This window comes from Cebus imitator, unplaced genomic scaffold, assembly GCF_001604975.1.
Source record: "Cebus imitator isolate Cc_AM_T3 unplaced genomic scaffold, Cebus_imitator-1.0 Scaffold16, whole genome shotgun sequence".
NCBI classification, from domain to species: Eukaryota; Metazoa; Chordata; class Mammalia; order Primates; family Cebidae; genus Cebus; species Cebus imitator.
In genome coordinates, this window is record NW_016107331.1 from 1,396,876 (window position 1) to 1,417,759 (window position 20,884).

Genomic DNA, 20,884 nt, shown 5'->3' on the forward strand with positions numbered 1-20,884 from the left:
TATATATTGCTGCAACCACTTGAATTACCTTGGCTAATATGATGATGCTGAGAGGCTTAGTAATTTGCTAGTAACAGAATCTGTGTATAGACCAAGGATTCTTGACTGTGTTTTCAGTGACTGTGTCTTTTGGATACTGTCATGTTTGAGGTAATTATCTTGACTGGCATTTTTTTTTTCTGGTTGCCACTTTTCAAAGGCAACTTTTATTTTTCCTTCAAATGTTAACTCCTTGCCAATTTAATACTTTTACTATAGAACAGTTTTCATATGTTTAAATTTTATTTTATCTTTTTATTTTATTTTATTGAGACGGAGTTTCACTCTTGTCACCCAGGCTGGATTGTAGTGGCACAGTCTTGGCTCACTGCAGCCTCCACCTCACAGGTTCAAGCGATTTTTCTGTCTCAGCTTCCCAAGTAGCTGGAATTCCAGGCACCTGCCACTACACCTGGTTAGTTTTCATATTTTTAGTAGAGATGGAGATTTCACCATGTTGGCCAGGCTGGTCTTGAACTCCTGACCTCAGCTGATCCACCCGCCTTGACTTCCCAAAGTGCTGAGATTACAGGTGTGAGCCACCGCCCTCAGCCTATATGTCTAAATTTTAGTTGTGACCAATTTTTCATTAGTGTTTCCATTTTTTTTGGCCCCTTTTTCCCCCCTACAGAATTTCACTAGCATGATAAGTACTGCTTCTAAGAATACTTGAGGTGCCCAGGAGGACTTATGTAACTGTTTTACATGCTTCAGCTAACTTTGAAAACAATGTACATGCCAGAATTGGGAATATTCATCCTGGGAAGAAAGATGTATGCGTTGGTTATGGGGTCAAGGGAGCCTATTGCATCATTATTGGGTACACCATGTTGTTTTGCTGGCAATAGCAGAAGCTGTGCTGATAGTCACAATTTTTAGAGTAGACCTTTTTGAAGTTGTGTAGTGGGTGCCAAACCATTTGTTGTTTTGTATCCTTGGCTCGGAGCCTGAAAATTGGTACACATTAACCTCCTTTAAACAGCAGATCTCCAGGCACTTTGCCTTAATTGTTTGAAAGGATTCACTGACAGATGTCAGAGATTTTTGTTTTTCTTAAGAGAAAACAGAAGCAAAGCTGAAAATCTTTCAATGTCTGCTCAAACGCGCTAAGTCAAAGTGTCCATGGCATCAAGATGGCAGCATCAGTCCATGGGGCTATGATGTTTGTATTGCACAGGGTTTGTGTATTTATAAAAGTTTCAAAACTCTACTAAAGTCAGAATCTAATTCATTTAAAAAGTGACCAATATGCAGTGCAAGAATGACTTATTTTGGAATTTCAAAATTTATTTTACTAAGGGAACTTATGACTCACTTGGAAGCCATTCCTTGTTGCTGTTTTAGTGTTTCGTTTACGCAAGAATGTGCCCAAAGAGTAGATTGAAGGGTGAAGAGTAGAAATGATCTGGTAACAAACCAACTTCAGGAAAGCTGAATGCTTTAAACCAATGTTGTATAGATAAGTTGGCTGGCTCTAGGAATGCATCATCAAACATATGTCTGTTCTTTATCATTAGATTACTCTAAATAAGTTTCTACTATGTACACCACATAGTGAGTTATGTCCTGGGTACAGATTGTGCCAATTATGTGAAATTCATAAAATGAGAAGGAACACTGGATGTTGTTGGAAGTGGTCAGCATAGACTGTATGCTTATGTGGAAAGTGTCCTGGAATATATACCAATAGGTGTTTTATGGTGATAATGATAGAGGATCTCAAGTCAGCTGATTCTGACATAAAGTAAACATTTCTTCTTCTTCTTTTTTTTTTGAGACAGGATTTTACTGTGTTGCCCAGGCCGGAGTGCAGTGGTGCTCCAGCAGTGGTGCACCTGCAGTGGTGGACCACAGCCTACTGCAGCTTCAGCCTCCAGTCTCCTGAGTAGCTGGGACAACAGGCACATGCCACCATGCCCAGCTAGTTTATTATTATTATTATTATTATTATTATTATTATTTGTAGAGATAAGGCCTGGCCATGTTGCCTTGCCTGTCTTCAACTTCTGTGCTCAAGAGATCCTCCCGCCTTGGCCTCCCAGTGTGCTGGGATTACAGGCATGAGCCACCGTGCCTAGCCTAAAATAAACATTTCTTTTGATGGCAAAACATCAAATTCAAATCTTGTAAATAGTGCTAGTCACAGAAAGTAACTTTGCTCAAGAACTATTTTGTAAGAAAGTGTTAAGTAACTGCCAAGGTTGGTGAATACATTTAAAGGATGATCGCAGTTAGCAAATGTTGAGGAGAGTGTTTTCAGAATTTTCTAGGTGAGAATCACTTTTAGCCAGGCAGGAATAAGCCCAAAGCCGCATTTTCAGTGTGGCACTTAGGCTGCGGCCTTTCCCATCCTGTGTCCTATAAGGCCCTGCCTCCACACTTGTGAGTGTGCTCAAGCTCTCCCAGTGAGACAGCTGCTGCCAGAAGAAGGGCTGAACTCCTGGGGAGTGACTCCAGGAGCAGCCATTTACCCATCCTCAGCTTTCTTACAGCTTCTGAGTTCTTTTGCTTAAGAAACTTGAGAACAACTTGCTACCTCCAGCTTTCAATGTGATTATAGAGCATTACTGGTTTTCACCCGGCTTCTGTTGCTGACTTTACATTGTATCTCAGCTTGTAAAATTAATCCCTTTCTTGAGATTACAATAATTACAAGAGGATAATATTCAAAATTATATTGAAAATATTTATGTTTAGTCCTTTGCTTTTTGTTAAAAGGTATTACTAATTGACTAGTGGCCAGAAAGCTTCCGGGTTTCACATTTATGTACACAGTCCAGCTTCCTGTGTGGGATGGGGAGGAGGTTTTTCTGGAGAAAAGTTGCCTCATGATACACTTAGAACTCACATTTGCTCAGTTGGACCTAACTTCTTATTTTTTTGTATGATTTATTTAACCCTTTGTGGTTAATAATTACCTTTTTGAATATGTTTTTAGCCTTAATCTATTTCATCTATACTACTTATTATATGCCTTATTACTTTACCCTTAAATTGTTTTCTCATCTCAAGACATTTCTTTTCAGCCAATATTGTATCAGTTTTATTTTCTTGAATTGTCTTCTACAGCCTTCTGACTTGATTCATTATGGACTGGTTGTCCTCATATCTGTTGTACAGTACTACCTTAGATTCCCTTTACTTCTCTTGAGTTGAATTTTTTGTTTTCTACGTTCTATGTCTTCCTCTTAGTTTATTCCTTCATTTTGATGGAGTATATCCCCTGGAACCTTTCTGAGAAGACATGTTGGAAGTAAATCTTTTAAAACATTCATGTCTGGAAGTTTGTGTGTGTTTTTTTTTAATTGTTGTTACTACCTTCACATTTGATTGGTAGTTTGGATGGGTATAAAATTCTAAGTTTTAGCTGACTTTATTATCTTTACTACCTCTTCTGTTGAATTTTTCATTTCTACTGTTATACTTTAATTTCCAAGAATTTTTGTTTTCTTGTTCTTCAAATGTTTTCTCTTTTTAAAAGTAGCATCTTGTTTCATGGTTGTAATATCTTCTGTTTCATGGAAGATATTAATATGTTTAGAAGTTCTCTAGCAGGGCACAGTCGGAACTGGTAACACATCTTTTTGGATTCTTGATGTAAACTGTGTCTCAGTTTTCCTTAAGGACAGTTTAAAACTCAGGTACTTTGAGTTTTTTAAATCAATTACTATTTATCTGCTTACTTTATAGCTTCTAACGTATTGTTGCTGTTGGCCACTTTTCTAATGTGGTTTTATGCCTTTTTAAATAATCTCTTAACTGTCGTTTCAAGATGGAGAGAAATTAGATGCATGTGTTTAACCCACTCTGTTTATCAGAAGCTACAATGTAAAAATTATTTATGTTCATGTTAAAAAAAAGAAAAAAAATACTACAGTAGTATGCAAGGGTATAAAATAATGGGTAAAAAGTTTCCCTCTGCCACCCTTCCATACCTAATACCCAGAGGTAACCAGAGTAAGTCACATGTGTTAGCTCCTAAAATATTTATTGATATTTATATTTTTTATTTATATTGAATAATGCATCTCATTTAAAAAATCACAAAGAAAGTGTTACCATGTAAATACATAAAAATATATACATATGTGGTATTGATGTAAACATACTCTGTATATTCATTATATGTTGAAATTACAGAGTTCTGTGCTGATACAAACATCTTAATTATTTTAGCTGTTTCATAGTATTACATTGCATGTGTTTTTCCTAATATCCCAATTGATGGATATTTATTTCTTATTCATCTTTTTAATATAAGCCGTGCTACTATGAATTTTCAGACACATATTTTTCACTATTTGTTAAAGTCTGTTTTTAGATAAATTATTTAAAGTGCTGCTTATTCAAAGAGTTTATGCATTTTTTTTATTATGAAGACATGCCAGTTGTTTCTCAAAAAGATTAGTCCTCTGCTAATAGTATATAATTTTTTTTTGCATCCTGTTACATGGTTATTGTGAAGCTTTTAAATCTTTGACATTCTGATAAGTGAAAAATGCTATCCTGTATTTTTAATTTGCTTGTCTTTTGTTATATATGAAGATAATCATGTACCTACTGGCTATTCTCTTTCTATGAGCTGCACATTCAGTTCGTTTAGCCATTATTCTTTGGATTATTCATCTTTTTCGTGACAATTTGCAGAGCCCGTTATATTTGGGAGAATTTTGCTCTGTGTCTGTTATGTCTTACAGATATTATTCTTCACATTTTTTTTAGCTTGTCTAACATATTTTTGCCATATGGTTTATGTATTTTAAAATGAAAAAATACTGAACAAGAATTGGCTTTGTTTTCCCTGGCTAAAATTATTTTCTTTATGCCTTTAAAATATTACATAGTATTTAACCTCATTTAGAAAATATAGTGGTATTTTATTTCAACTAACTGGTTAATAGAAAATTAAAACTTTCCTTAATTCTGATTCTAACTTTTAAAAGATCACTAATTAAACTTCATTTTCATGTATCTTATGCTATTTTGGTAAAAAATATTTCTATTTTCAGTGTTCTACCCAAGAGTTCTTCTTGATTGTCAAAACCTTGTATCACTTAAAGTCAGAATTTCAAGCAATAATACCTGCTGTTAATTCCCACGTTCAGTCAGACTTGCTCCGGACCATTATTTTAGAAATTCCTGAACTCCTCAATCCAGTAGAGCATTACCTAAAGATACTCAATGAACAAGCTGCCAAGTAAGTATTAGACCCACAATTCTTCCTTTTCAGCAGTCAGCATAATCCAGTGCATTTGCCATTTAATTTGTGGATTCTTAATCTCTACTAGACTAATAATAGAAGTTGCATGAGTACACATATCATTAGAAATGTGATTGGATCCTAAAAGTATTACATTACACCTGGAATACTTGCTTTCTAAAATTTAGGCAGTTTTGTCTAGGACAGATATAGTTCTTCCCCAGGTATCTGATGATGAAAAGGTAAAACACAGGCAAATCTAAGCAGTAGTAGTTTATTAACCCCTAAATGAGTGTCAGATGGTATCTTGTACTCATTTCCTGTATTTCCAGAGATGGCCTTATATTTAGAATCTTTAAAAGCAAAGCTATCCTTTAAAAGGTAGTTATTTTACAATGTGTTGCACAAAACGTTCTATATAAATGAAGTAAGATTTGACCTTTACATTTGTTTTTGCTTTCTGCATAGGCAAACAACAAATAGTTTATTTCTTGGTTTTACCATGGGAATCATGAACTTAATAAGACAAAATGATATTAGGGTAATTTTGACCATCCTCAGAAAAGTTAAAAAACCCGTAAATGCTTAGTGACAATTGGAACCACATTTCCCTGTCTTCTAGTGCTTTCCTCTTTCATCACACTTTGAAAAATAAGTGATAACTGCTTTAATTAATAAACTTTGAATATGCATTTGCATTTTTTGATTTTTTAGAGTTGGGGATAAAACTGAATTATTTAAAGACCTTTCTGACTTCCCTTTAATAAAAAAGAGGAAGGATGAAATTCAAGGTGTTAGTGACAAGATCCGAATACATTTGCAAGAAATAAGAAAAATACTAAAAAATCCTTCTGCACAATATGTGACAGTATCAGGACAGGAGGTAATGTCAAATCTACTTTTATTTTCTATTAGTTTTCCTCTAGTAGAAAAGCTGTTTTAAAATGTAAATAAAAATCTGAAGATAGGATATGTATTATCTTCTCAAATTTTCTGTTTTGTTCCTTGGAAATATGTTATAATAACTTGTTTTGATAAGAATTAAATGATGGTGTTTTATTATTCTCTTGTGAAAGTAATGCAACTTAATGTTATATGTGTCTTAGTGTTATTTGTTGAAATTATATTATAGAAATCTCGATTATTATGAATAGCAACTTATAGAATTCATTTGTTTTAAATCCAGGAAAGAGAAGTTAGTCTTTGATCCCTGCCTTACAGATGATGAAAAAATACAAAGTGGGCCACCGTGTTCATTGGCTCATACAGTGATTAAATGCGGGGCTTCCTCCTAAAGAGTATAGCTGCTAAAAAAACAAATCTAGAGTGAGAAACTGCATTTAGTGAGTCTTCCATAAAATTATGGCACTGCTTAGAATATGTTTCTTGGGGATGTGTACTTCTGTTTAAAGTTTGATAGTAATGTCTGAATGAGAACCAGAAAAGGAAGAAGTATGCCTTTTAAATATGGTTGTGCATTTCAGTCCTATTCTGAGTCTTGAGGCATGCTACTCCTATATCTTATGTTTAATAAAATATGAAGATTCAACCTGGGGGAGTTTGAGAAATTCTGTTTTATTAAAATAGCAAATTAGGAAATTTATGGATAACATCTATAGAGTGAGCATTTTATTCAGGATTTTTAAAAAAATACGTATTTTTCTGGTTGGGAAGAACTTAATTTCAAATCAAATTTTTAAATTCTTACATTGCTTTGTGTGTTTTGCCAAAAGATTGTTGACTGTTATAGTTATTTGAAATAAGCAGCGCTACAGTAATTGAGAATGTTCATTAAAGTGTTTATTAGTTTTGTGCTATTTCATAGATTTACCCATTAAATCAACCTGTCTTCTGAACTAAAATTATTAACATGTTATACTCAGCAGACATTCGCAGTGCTACATGGAGGTCTATATAACAGAAAAATGATTTGACAATATTTATACTTATGTTTATTGTCTGAACAGACAAATTCCAAATATTTAATTGTAGCTCTTGTTTTTACTATGCAGTCATGACCTTGCAAAATGAAAATTGACCTAAGGTCACTATTCTGGCGATTGGTTAAAATCAGATCATTAACACTGCTTTAGTTACTTTTATAAAAGACATGTAATCGAAAAGTGGCTGCCTGGTGTACAGTGGAGAAAGTTAAGTGTAAGTGCCATTTCTACCATTTACATACTGTATGACCATGGAAGAGTTACCTCAGTTGTAAGACTATTATGGAGACCAATTAAGTTAATATACATGAAAGTGCTTTTTAATCATAAAGTGCTGTGCTTATGCTACTCATATAATAACAACAGTAGTAATACAGTTACCATTTATCAAGTACTTGTTAAAGTCTAGAATGGTGGTAGGTGCCTACATATATTATCCTGTTTACTTCTTATAACAACACCAAAAAGGATCATTCCAGTTTTGCTGGAAAGAAAACCAAGGTTTGGGTTAGATAAGTTACCCAAGGTTGGAAGCACAGTTCCATCCAAATTCTGCCAGACCCCAGTCTTTCAATTATATTAATATCAGTATTTCACTCCATTTATTATTTCCGAATATTAACACAAATGATTCTCAAAACCATTGATATTATCTAACAAAATTTAGATATTTTAGAGCTCATAGTTTTCAAAATAAAATAAAGTTTAAGTCTTGGAAAGACATTCCTGGATTCATTTGGCAATTTTTGAGTAAAAATGAGAGAAAATTAACAGGAATTCAGAAGAGATAGTAGACTATCTCTTATTCATTATGATTGTGGTATTGAGGTTTAAGTACAACATGGAGATCAACAAATTATGTTAAAAATTATTACAAAGGAAGATCAGTTATCTTTTGTCTCTACTAGGTTAAGTTGATGAATTTGAGGAACAAAGTTTCTTCATTATTAATAGTAGGAGGTATTCTTGTTGGTTTGTAATAGTCTTCTCTAGGATTTTAGTAGAACATTAATACAGAATTGCTTTCATAAGACATTTTGAAAATTAATGATTCTATTCATTGGAACACCAAAGGAATTATAAATATTCAAAACTGTTTTCATCAAATTCTGTTTTTAAAAAATGGACTACAGTGTTTCACACCTGTAGTCTCAACACTGTGGGAGGCCAAGGCAGGAGGATCACTTGAGCCCAGGAGTTCAAGACCTGCTTGGACAACATAGTGAGATATCATCTTTAAAAAATAAAAATAAAATTAGCCAGACATAGTGGCATCTGTCTGTGGTCCCTGCTACTTGGGAGGCAAAGGTAGAGAATCACTTGGGCCTGGGAGGCCGAAGTTGCTGTGACCTGTGATCATGCCACTGTACTCCAGCCTGGGCAACAGAGTGAAACCCTATCTCAAAACAAAAAACAAACAAACAAAAAACAGGATTGATGGTATTCTCAAATTATTTAGAGGTACTTAAAGGACTAGGAGCAGACTCCATCAAATATGATTATCTCTGAGAATTGAGGGAGGCAGGGTGAAAAACCCTTATTTTACATTTATTGGTGCTGCTTTTCACCTTTCTGTTCTGTCTGACATTTTATTTCTATACATATGGCTTTTGTAATAACGTTAAAAGATCCATTATAGCAGCCCCATGTGATCCATGTGAAGCTATGTGGATCTTGTTATTTTTACTAAAATTAGTAAATGTGCCACAATCCAGTGTTATTTTGACAACATTCATTTTTCACTTCTGTTCCCAGCTTTTGTTACTCATTAGAATATTAAAGCCTTATTGTATGGTGCCTTATTGTCTCTGACTATGTAATTATTGGCTTAGAAGGAATTAATAAAAGCAGAAACTATATTTTTATGTAGTAATGTACACACATTATTATGTATTATTACATAATAATGAATGCATATATGTATGAATATTATGTATGTATGTAATGAAAGCAGAAGTTTGCAGAGTTTACTGCTTCTGTAATAGCCTCTATCATATTTTATGAATATAGGCCAATTATCTTTTAACCTTGAATCAAATATGAAATGGAAATAGGGCAGCATTTAGATTGGGGGCAGTACTAATAAATATTATTATTTTTTTAAGGGAAAAAGAAAGATATTGAAAAAAATCTTTAGAAAGAGTTTTATGAATTGGCAGCATGCAGCATATCCAGATATCTGTTTACTATGTTTAAAATGTGGAAAAAATCTGTTAAATCTAAGTACTTTTTAAATTATTAAGAGAAAGGGAGGCCAGGCACAGTGGCTCATGCCTGTAATCCCAGCACTTTGGGAGGCTGAGGCGGGCGAATCATGAGGTCAAGAGATCAAGACCATCCTGGCCAATATGGTGAAACCCCATCTCTACTAAAATACAAAATTAGCTGGGTATTGTGGCCCACATCTGTAGTCCCAGCTACTCGTGAGGCTGAGGCAGGAGAATTGCTTGAACCCAGGAGGTGGAGGTTGCAGTGAGCCGAGATCACGCCACAGTACTCCAGCCTGGCGCCTGGCAACAGAGCAAGACTCTGTCTCAAAAAAAAAAAAAAAAAAAAAAAAGAGAGAGAGAGAGAATGAAAAGAGGGGGGTGGAGCAATGGGTTAAGTGTGGTGCTGGAGAAAACAACAATTTCTGGAGTGAGTTAAGAATTTCAGCAAACCTAGCAATGTTGCCAGCCCAGTGATACCACAGGCTATATAGATTGAGTAACAATACCTGACATTTAACTAAGACAGAATGGGGTCCCAGGAGAAGAATATGAGAGATTGCTATAATGAATCAAGGCAGACTTCTCAAATCAACACCTAAGAAACAAAGTCAGGAACTGTAGAACAGGAAAAGTTGCTATAAGAGCTTTCTAAGATTACTGGAATGTATGCTGTTTTTCTGCGTTAGTTTTCTTTAATAATTCTTAAACCAAAGGCCTGCCTGCTTATTCTCATTCTTAGAATGTTTGAAGAAAAGAATAGAGAAAAAATTTTGTATCCTATTGTCAGTATAGAAGAGAAGAAAAGCTAGCAGATGACAGCTCTGAGGAGGAGCCCAGGCTGAAATCCCAAGGACTGCTGAGTGAGGAAAAGGGACACTGAGGATGAGTCCAAGGACCAGACTTTATCTGAGGACATGACCAGAGGTGTTTAACTTGCACCTTTCTGACTCTCACTGTTTTCCTCCTTGTATTGGCCCTGTGTATGTGGCCTGCTATAGCAATTGTGGTCCCTAGAGTAGAACTTTGATACGTACAGATTGAATAGTTATGGTCCAAACTATTCCCAAGGCGCTCCTTGTTCAAAATGTCCATCCCTTAGGTGGTAACTCCTGTGGAGCTCTGTGTTAGTCGTTATGCATCTGGATGTGTCCTTCCCAAATATCAGTGATCCAATCAATCTATTCCTGAGTTTTGCTGTTTCCCTTTAGCATAGCTCTTTCCAGAATTATTTTATTAAAAGGCCAACATCTCTTTTGATAGAACACTTTAAAATAGCAGAATTATTTAGCATAGTTTAAAAGTGGTTTTGTTTTTCCTATTAATAACATTTTTTGTGGTTTTTCAAAAATTACTTTTGTAGCCAAAGGAGACTTTTTTAGAATCTTCACTCTTAACTATTTAAGTAGGTGTGGCAGATTTGAAACTCTATTAATTCTTCTCTATGCATGAGGACATCACTAGTTCCAAACATTTTTGTAAGGATGAAAATTTTTTTAATTAGCCACTGATTCTTAATATAATTAATGTAAAAGCTACAGTGTTTCTATTAATGGGAAAAAGAAACTGAAGAACCATATTATACTATTATTAATATGAACATCATAAATACCTGCAGTTATATGCATATAATGAAACTGATAAATGTGAAAAAGTTCTCATAGCCATCTCAAAATTACAACCAGAGTTTCTGGGTTCCATTCTGCTCAAAATAGGTTTTTAGAGATGTATTTTAATGAAACATTGAATTCATTTTTTTTGTTTTTGTTTTTTGAGACAGAGTCTGGCACTGTTGCCCAGGCTGGAGTGCAGTGGTGCGATCTCTGCTCACTGCAACCTCCGCTTCCTGGGTTCATGCGATTCTCTTGCTCCAGCCTCCCAAGTAGCTGGAATTACAAGTGCCTGCCACCATGCCTGGCTAATTTTTGTATTATTAGTAGAGACGGGGTTTCACCATGTTTGCCAGGCTGGTCTTGAATTCCTGACCTCAGGTAATCCATCTGCCTCAGTCTCCCAAAGTGCTGGGATTACTGGTGTGAACCACCACACCTGGCCTGAATTTGATTGTAATAATATAGGAATGAGAGCACACTGAGAAGAGTTAATATATAACTAATGCTAAAAATGAAGGGTGTAATAGAAGAACTTCACTTGCTTCCTGGCTGATTTCAGAGAACCTTACTTGCAGGGCACAGTTGGATCTATAGAGATATTATGAATGTAAATTAAAATGGCAATGAGATATTATCTCCCCTCAGTTAAAATGGCTTTTATCCAAAAGACAGGCAATAACAAATGCTGGTGGGGATGTGGAGAAAAGGAAACTCTCGTACACTGTTGGTGGGAATGTTAATTAATACCACTACCACCACTATGGAGAACAGTTTGGAGGTCCCTCAAAAAAAAAAAAAAAGAAAAGAAAAGAAAAAGCTACTATATGATTCAGCAATCTCACTGCTAGGTATATATCCAAAAGAAAGGAAATCAGTATATTGAAGAGATATCTGCACTGCTATGTTTATTGCAGTACTGTTCACAATAGCCAAAATTTGGAAACAAACTAAGTGTCCATCAACAGACGAATGGGTAAAGAAAATGTAGTACATAGACACAATGAAGTACTATTCAGCCAAAAAAAAAGAATGAGATCCTGTCATTTGCAACAACATGGGTGGATTATGGAGGTCATTACGTTAAGGGAAATAAGCCAGGTGCAGAAAGACAAACTTTGCATGTTCTCACTTATTTGTGGGAGCTAAAAATTAAAACAATTGAACTCATGGAGATATGGAATAGAATGATGTTTACTAGAAACTGGCAATGGTAGTGGGGGTGGGAGGGATGGGGGATGGTTAATGGATACAAAATACAGAAAGAATGAATAAAACCTAATATTGATAATGCAACAGGGAAATTATAATCAATGATAATTTAATTGTACAATAACTAAATGAGTATAATTGGATCACTTGTAGCACAAAAGATAAATGCTTGAGGTGATGGATACCCCGTTTACCCTGATGTGATTATTATGCATTGTATGCCTGTATCAAAATATCTCATGTAACCAGTAAATATATACAACTACCGTGTGCCCACAAAAATCTTTTTAAAAAGATATTTTGGTTCTTATAAGCAAAAACGTAAAGAAAACTCTCATATGGGAAGAAATACTTTCCTCTCTTTGTAGTTGGAGAAGTCAGTACTTTCCTATGAAGGTAATTTTAGAGGATTTAGGTTCCGTGGATAAAAACTATCTAAAAATCCTCTTTGTTGAGAATAGGGGAGGATCATGTCTCAAACCGGTGTAACATCTAGTAATTGAATATTTTAAAATTTTATATACTTGGAAATTCAATCTTTTCTGAGTAATAGAATTCTTAAGATAAGTGAGAATAAATGAAAGTTTGTTAATGAAAAAGCCATCATTCAGAGTACATATCTAACAATATTAGAAACATGAAAGCCCACATATTACGATGTTTTGTGCAATACAAATTGTACTTTGTCCCAAGTATTGAACCTTTAATTAATAATGTTTGTCTGTTTTGACATATATACAGTCTGAAAAACAATACTGGGTTTATTTCGAGTGTTTAGAACAATATATAATAAATTGTCATACCACAATTTGAGGAATGCTTTAAAATATATAATGGTTATTCATCTAAATATCTGTTTATTTGTTTTAGTTTTTGATCGAAATAAAGAACTCTGCTGTGTCTTGTATACCAACTGATTGGGTAAAGGTTGGAAGGTAGGTTTAAAATAAATTTTTTACTTATAATGAATTTTAATGACATCTGTATATCTGTGTGCCACTGGACTGATAGTAAACACATTCTCGAAACTAAAAGCAATTCTTTTTATTTTTTTCTTCTCATGGAACTTTTTGATTTTTTGTAGTCTTGTTCCATGGCCCAGGCTGGAGTGTAGTGGTGCAATCTCAGCTCACTGCAACCTCTGCCTCCCTGGTTCAAGGGATTCTCATGCCGCAGCCTCCCTAGTAGCTGGGACCACAGGTATGCACCACCATGCCCAGTTAGTTTTTGTATTTTTAGTAGAGATGGGTTTTCACTCTGTTAGTCAGGCTGGTCTTGAACCCCTGACCTCAGGTGATCTACCCGCCTTGGCCTCCCAAAGTGCTGGCATTACAGGCGTGAGCCACTGAGTCTGGCCCTTTGTTATGGAACTTTTAACCAAGGAGATCATATTTTTAACTCTTTCTCATTGATTTTAAAACATGTTTGAAAAAAGTATCTTATTTTTCACATTTGTTTTCTTGTTTTGTAAATTATTTTATTCTTACAGCACAGGGTACACATGAAAGAAAAGTTGAGGAACTTTCAGTTGTAAGATTAATTTAGTTGCTTGTACTTCATGATGAATGCTGTGCCTGACATTTCTTTTAAGAAGCTGCAATTTCATTTTCTACCTCACTGAGCTCCACATTTCTTTATTCTTAATGCCTTCCTTGGCACATAATTATTATAATTCTTTACATCTTTTTTTGGTAACCCAGATCATGAATTCATAAAAATAAATTAATCAAAAACAAATTTAGAGAACTATGTTGGGACTCTGCCTTTTCTCCTTGGTTAGACATTAATCCCCAAGAGGGGACTCATTTAAAGACAAGGCATTAGGGAAGTATATACAGCTGTGAGTAGTATTTTTTGTGGAATATTTATTAGTACTGTTACCAATAAGTTGCACAAACAAGATGAAAATGGTACATTTTCCTAAGGTGGTAGAAGAGGGACTGGTAGCTGGTAATAGTGTATGGGCATTCTGTTTTAAGGATGAAGGGAAATTTTTACATAATGTGTGAATGCTTGTTAATTTATTATTATATTATTGTTATTTTTTTTTTTTTGAGAAGGAGTCTCTTTTCATCACCCAGGCTGGAGTGCAGTGGTGTGATCTCGGCTCACTGCAACCTCTGCCTCCAGGGTTCTAGTGATTCTCCTGCCTCAGCCTCCCAAATAGCTGTGATTACAGGTGCCCACCACTAAGGCTGGCTAATTTTTTGTTATGTTTAGTAGAGATCGGGTTTCACCATGTTGGCCAGGCTGGTCTCAAAGTCAGGTGATCCACCTGCCTCAGCCTCCCATTTATTTATTTATTTAAGCCACAATCTTGCTCTGTAGCCCAGGCTGGAGTGCAGTGGCATGATCTCAGCTCATTGCAACCTCTGCCTCCAGGGTTCAAGCAGTTCTCCTGCCTGAGCCTCCCAAGTAGCTGGGATTACAGACTCATGCCACCATGTCAGGCTGATTTTTGCATTTTTTTTTTTTTTTTTAAGTAGAGACAGGGTTTCACCATGTAGGCCAGGCTGGTCTTGAACTCCTGACCTTCTGATCCCTTGTGATCTGCCCAATTCGGCCTCCCAAAATGCTGGGATTATAGGCGTGAGCCGTGCCCGGCCCATAATTCATTATTTTAACTTAAAAAGAAAATGTTCATGATCCCTTACCACATTATCAAATGTTGAAGGCACAGGCATACATATCTTTCACACTAATACCATTATTTTTTTAAAAAATGCTACCAGAAGGTATACTTTAGATTTGGGTATTGTTGATTCTAGGGATGTTGTTTTCTCTCTTTGCAGGCATTCTTCCCTTCTATTTTTTGTCCTATGCCACAGCTAGTGAATGAAATATGCTTTATGAAGAGAAATTGCCAAAAACCATGTTAGTCTATCTACAACAATAACCGAAATATCTCACTAAATGAGTTCTGCCAGAAGAGAAAGCTTTGATAAATATGTTGGCATAGAAGTCTAGATGATGTAATTTAAAAGCAACAAGCAAGGCGTAAATCAGTGTCACCATCTTTTGAATGTTCAATAATGTAAATTGAATCAACAGATAAGATGGTTTTGGAAAGATTCATTGCAATTTATCTGTTCGGCCATAGGGCTTTGACAGAGATGGGTTAGAACATCAGCAGTCAGATTTTGATTGCAGAAGGCCCACCCCTAATTCAGCAAGTTGGCAAATTAAAGTGCAGCAGTGTATTATAAGAGTGGGGGAGCAAACAAAGACCAGACACGTTGACCTTTTCTTCTTGAAGACTTATCATCATAATGACAGCATTAACAGCAATGGCAACCACCACCACTACAAAACAACTAATTTTTATTGAATACATATAGGTGCTTTCCTAAGTGCTGTTTGATCCTCTCAACAGTACCTATGAGGTAGATACTATTATCCCTATTTCATAGATGAGGAAAGTGATATTTAGAGAAGGTCTGTTCCATTTGCCCAAAATGACATAGCTAGTAAGTAAGTTGCAGGACCAGAGCCTCAACCTGGTTTCTCTGACTGGGGATCCATGGCATCCTCTGTTGTGCTCTACAGCTACTGAATGGAGAGCAGAGATGATACTCAAGCCCAGATGGGGAGCATTTGGTATTTTCTCCCATCCAAGGCCACTGTGAATCTGCACAGATCACAGTATCCTAAAGATCTCTTTTTAAATTGCCTCCTGAATTAATGTATTGCTATTCTTTGTAATGCTTTTTCTTTTTCTTTTTTCATTGGAATACTTCAGTCATACAGAAAAGTCCATAAAACAATAATATAACCTTCACCAATGTATCTACCTCCCAGCTATGTCATACTTTCTTTTACCATATTTGCTTCTTATCTTTTAAAAAAAGCATTCTCACTTAGTATAATTTAAAGAAAAAAGCTTTTTGCCTATGAAATAAAAATTTTAAACTCTGACTTTGCCATATGGATATAATTTGAAGTGCATTTAGAAAGACTTCCTGAGCAAAGTCATATTCTTTGGAATCAGTAGAGTTCAGGACCATAATTAAAGAATGTTCCTCTGTTTACAGCTGTTTACTTTCAAGGTTCATCAGAGAATAATAAATAACTACTTTAATTTTCTAAAGTGATGGCATTTCGATTTTTTACTAACCTTGATTTCCTATTTATGTTTTTTCCCCTCTTCTAGCACAAAAGCTGTGAGCCGTTTTCACTCTCCTTTTATTGTAGAAAATTACAGACATCTGAATCAGCTCCGGGAGCAGCTAGTCCTTGACTGCAGTGCTGAATGGCTTGATTTTCTAGAGTGAGTTTACAATGAAAAATATAATCTGACTTTTTGCTTTTAGAAACAGACCGGAAAAGTCTTTCCATCAAAAAGAAAACAGAGATTACAGCTTGTGACCCACCATGAAATAGTTGAGTGCATGTGTTCTCTGATTTTATTTCTTTCTTTTTTTTTTTTTTTTTTCTCTACGGAGTCTCACTCTGTTGCCCAGGGTGGAGTGCCATGGTGCAATCTCAGCTCATTGCAACATCCACCTCGCAGGCTCAAGACATTCTTCCTGCCTCAACCTTCTGAGTAGCTGGGATTACAGGCTCCCACCACCACACCCAGCTAAATTTTAGTAGAGACAGTGTTTTGGCATGTTGGTCAGGCTGGTCTTGAACTTCTGACCTCAAGTGATCTGCCTGCCTCGGCCTCCCAAAGTGCTGAGATTACAGGCATGAGCTACGGCACCTGGCCTGAAAGAAATTCTTAAAATCTATTGAAAGTTAAAATGACCACCTAGGTTCACCTAGGTTCATCACATGTTAGCATTTACCACAATTGTTTTTTATCTCTCTCATATTTTTTTTTCTGAACCATTTGAAAGTAAGTTTTAGACATCATAACACTTTACCCCTAAATACTTACCCTACGTCTTTAAAAATAAGGACCTCCTACTATGTAATTTTAACACCATTATTATATCTAAGAAAAATTAACATTAACTTATGAATATATTTGAATTTCTTGAATTTTCTCAGTGTCCCCCCTTTAGATTTTTAAATGAAAGACCTAATCAACATTTACATGTTGCATTTGGTAATTATGCTTCTTTATTTGAACCTAAAATCGTCTGCCACCCTTTTTTATTTTTATACTATGGTGTTGTTTGAAGAGTCCCTGCCGTTGTCTCAAAGAATGTCTCACATTCTGGATTTATTGATAGTCATGTGTTCATATTGGCAGTTTTAAGTCATGGTGTGCTGGCGAATGATTAACAGCCAGCTCTTTGGAAGAACAGTCATGTTTGTAGAATTTGCTGATTTCTGAAGTGTAAACATTCTCACCAGGACTGATTTCAAGCCACCAGTGGATTGGAGTTGGGAAGAGATGTGCACAGTTGTTTTTCATGAGTCCATAGGAGCCAGCTCTAGGCCACCACTGGTCTAAGTACTTTATATATAAACTCATTATTTTTCACATGAGCCCTATGAAGCTAAGTATCATACCCAACTTACAAATGAATAAGATGAGATGCAGAAATAAGAAGCTAATCTTCCAAGGGTAGGGTTGGAGTCAAGATTCAGCCCCAGCCATCTGGCAGCCAGGTGTGTGTCCTTTGCCAGCCTGCCCACGGTGAGCCCACAGGCATCAGTCTAAATGCATTTCTACTAGTCTCACTTTAAACCGTAAACAGGCCAGACACAGTGGCTCACACCTGTAATCCCAGCACTTTGGGAAGCCGTGATGGGCAGATCACTTGAGGCCAGAGTTCAAGACCAGCTTGGACAACATGGTAAAACCCTGTCTTTAATAAAAATACAAAAATTAGCCAGGCATGATGGTGTGTGCCTGTAATCCCATCTAACTAGAGAAGCTGAGGCACAATAATTGCTTCAACCTGGGAGGCGGAGGTTGCAGTGAGCTGAGACTGTGCCTCTGCACTCCAGTCTCGGCAACAGAGTGTGACTGTCTCAAATAAATAAATAAAACTTTAAACAGTAAAAATTCAGTGATGTCCTTTAGGGAGCTTTATTGCATTTCAAGTAATCAACCTGATAAATGAAAAAAAAAAAAAAAAAAAAAAAAACAGATATGTGAGAATTTTTACAAAGTGGTAAGTTGGTGCCAATCTTTTTGCCCTGAGGAGTGTCAAATTATAAGACCAGAAAGAAATTCCAATTTACTTAAATCTTTTGAGATTATCTTCACTCAGAATATTGACTGTAGGGATACAGATTTTGTCTATCAGTTTCTTTTCTGTTTCACTTTCAATTTTCCATTTTAAGGGTTTTCAGGGCCTTTGAATCTTTCAGTTCTCCTGACTTTTTCCTTAGTATTACCACTGAAAATGTGAAAATTGAACTATTACACCTTTCAGTCTTCAAGGACTCACATTCTAGAAGGGTCCTGGGATTTGGTGAGGTAATTTCATGTTCATTCCATTCAGACCATACTTAATTTCATAGATCTGGCTTCTATTCTCTCTGTTATTATTCCAGACTCAGGAAAGTTCAGGTCTCCCAGGCTAATCATCTTGGTATTATTTATCTTCCCTTTGGTCCTTTTATCTATTATAAAGTTCTTTTTTTTTTTCTTTTTCCTGTCTCCCTCTGCCACCCAGGCTGGAGTGCAATGATATGATCATGACTCATTGCAACATTTACCTCCCCAGCTCAAGCAATCCTCTTGCCCCAGCCCCCTAGTAGCTGGGACCACAGGCATGTACCACCACACTTGGGTAATTGTTAAGTGTTTTTGTAGAGACAGGGTTTCTCTTTGTTGCCCAGCCTGGTCTTGAACTCTTGGGCTCAAGTGATCTGCCTGCCTCAGCCTCCCAAAGTGCTGAGATTATAGGTGCCAGCCACCATGCCCAACCTGTTATCAAGCTTCTGATTGTCTTTTTCCCCTTTGAGATGTCTCTTTGATTTGTCCCTTCTTCTGTTGTCTTCTGACAGCCCACTGTTACTCAAACCATTCTTACTGCATCGGCCTTCTGACTGGGCATTCTACTAGGTTGACCCAGGAGTTTTTATTATATCATCCCTAGGCTGTAATTGAGAGTTGTGAAGAGTGAGCTAACAGTAAATATAACATCACAGAAGAATGTGATATTCTAATTACCAAGTGAAGAAAATGATGTAAAAGAGTCAAACTATGATACAATTTTTTGTGTGTATATTCACATAACGCACAGCATACAAACTTTTATATTTATAAAGGTTAAATATATATACTTACTGTATTCCTAATATGCTTATTGACCATGTGTATATCTTTGGAGAAATATCTATCCATATATACATATGAACATATATATTATATGTATAGACTCAAAACATAACTGTTGATTTCTGGAGTACTGGTGATTTTAATTTCTTTACTTTGCAAATGCAGTTGGCTCTCTGTATCTGTGGGTTCGGCATCCATGGATTTACCAACTGCAGATTGAAAATATTCGAGGAATGAAAAGGATGGTAACATCTATATTGAACACATACAGGCTTTTTTTCCCCTTGTCATTATTTCCTAAACAGTACAGTATAACTGCTATTTATTTATAGCATTTACATTGTATTACATATTATAAGTAATCTAGAGATGATTTAAAGTATATGGGAGGGTGTACATAGGTTATATGCAAGTACTTTATCATTTTATATAAGGGATTTGAGCATATTGGATTTGGGCATCTGGAAGGGGTCCTAGAACCAATCCTCTGTGGATACTGAGGGATGACTCTACATGATTTCAGAAGTTCCTGTATTGTACATATACTACTTTCAAAATAAGAAAAATGTATTAAAGTTTTTATCCAGGAGGCTGAGGCAGGAGAATTGCTTGAACCTGGGATGAGGAGGTTGCAGTGAGCCGAGATAGCACCATTGCACTCTAGGCTGGGTGACAGAGTGAGACTCCGTCTCAAAAAAAAAAGTTTGTATCTAAAAAAAGAATATTGGCTGAAAATTTGGAGCATTTGCAGCTAGAGCCCCCACTTGAGTGCAGCATTCATTGTTATGTACATTATTTATTGAGGTACCAGATGGTGTGACTATGATATCATTAAAAAAATGATTAACTTCCATGAACCTGACATCAGAGGATTAAATACCAACATTACAAATATATTTGTCACTTACTGTGGTGCTAATTGTTGTGCATTACTCATATTACTTTTGACCAAAATGTTACCAGAAATTAAGGCTGTAGACACTGCTGTGGATTAAATCCTCCCTTAAAACATGTCTGTCTTTTTTTTCATTCTAGAAGATGGACTGTGGATATTCAGTAGTTGTCTCAATTGCAAATTCTGTAAACATTGAATTCTAAAATCATATAATAAAAATTGTAGAAATTCATTTGCAAATAAAAAAATATTTTCAACTCTTATTAACTTCAGATATCATTGAGCATAATATCAGATATCATAGAGATGGTAAACTTCTCCAGTCATCATTAACAGCTTTAGAACCCAAGTGCCTTCATCTGCTTCCCATGGCCCAGCAGTATCTTTTGGCCAGAGATTAAATCATAGTGCCTTGACTTCATCCTTAAGTTGGTTGGTAGCATAGTGATAAAATTGCTTGTTATGCTGTAAACGCAGTCTATCAGATTATTATCTGCATTGACCATTTTTCAGCTTATTATTTTTCTAAGTATAAATAATCTCTTTGAAGTTTGGCAAAGTGTATCAAATGGATAAAGACCAAGAAGAAGTCAAA

General features: G+C 35.7%; 1 protein-coding gene across 5 annotated transcripts in view; it reads left to right on the top strand.

Annotated features, from left to right (window-relative positions):
• Positions 1-20,884, top strand: part of MSH3 (mutS homolog 3) — a 226,200-nt gene that overhangs the window by 114,259 nt on the left and 91,057 nt on the right. For 4 of the 5 annotated variants that reach the window (XM_017507523.2, XM_017507530.2, XM_017507536.2 and 1 more), the window contains 4 exons: positions 5,049-5,236; positions 5,954-6,122; positions 13,082-13,146; positions 16,362-16,478. In XM_017507523.2, the coding sequence (XP_017363012.1) occupies positions 5,049-5,236; positions 5,954-6,122; positions 13,082-13,146; positions 16,362-16,478 (539 nt within the window). The remainder of the gene's footprint in view (positions 1-5,048; positions 5,237-5,953; positions 6,123-13,081; positions 13,147-16,361; positions 16,479-20,884) is intronic. The other variant, XM_017507543.2, reaches the window with a different exon arrangement.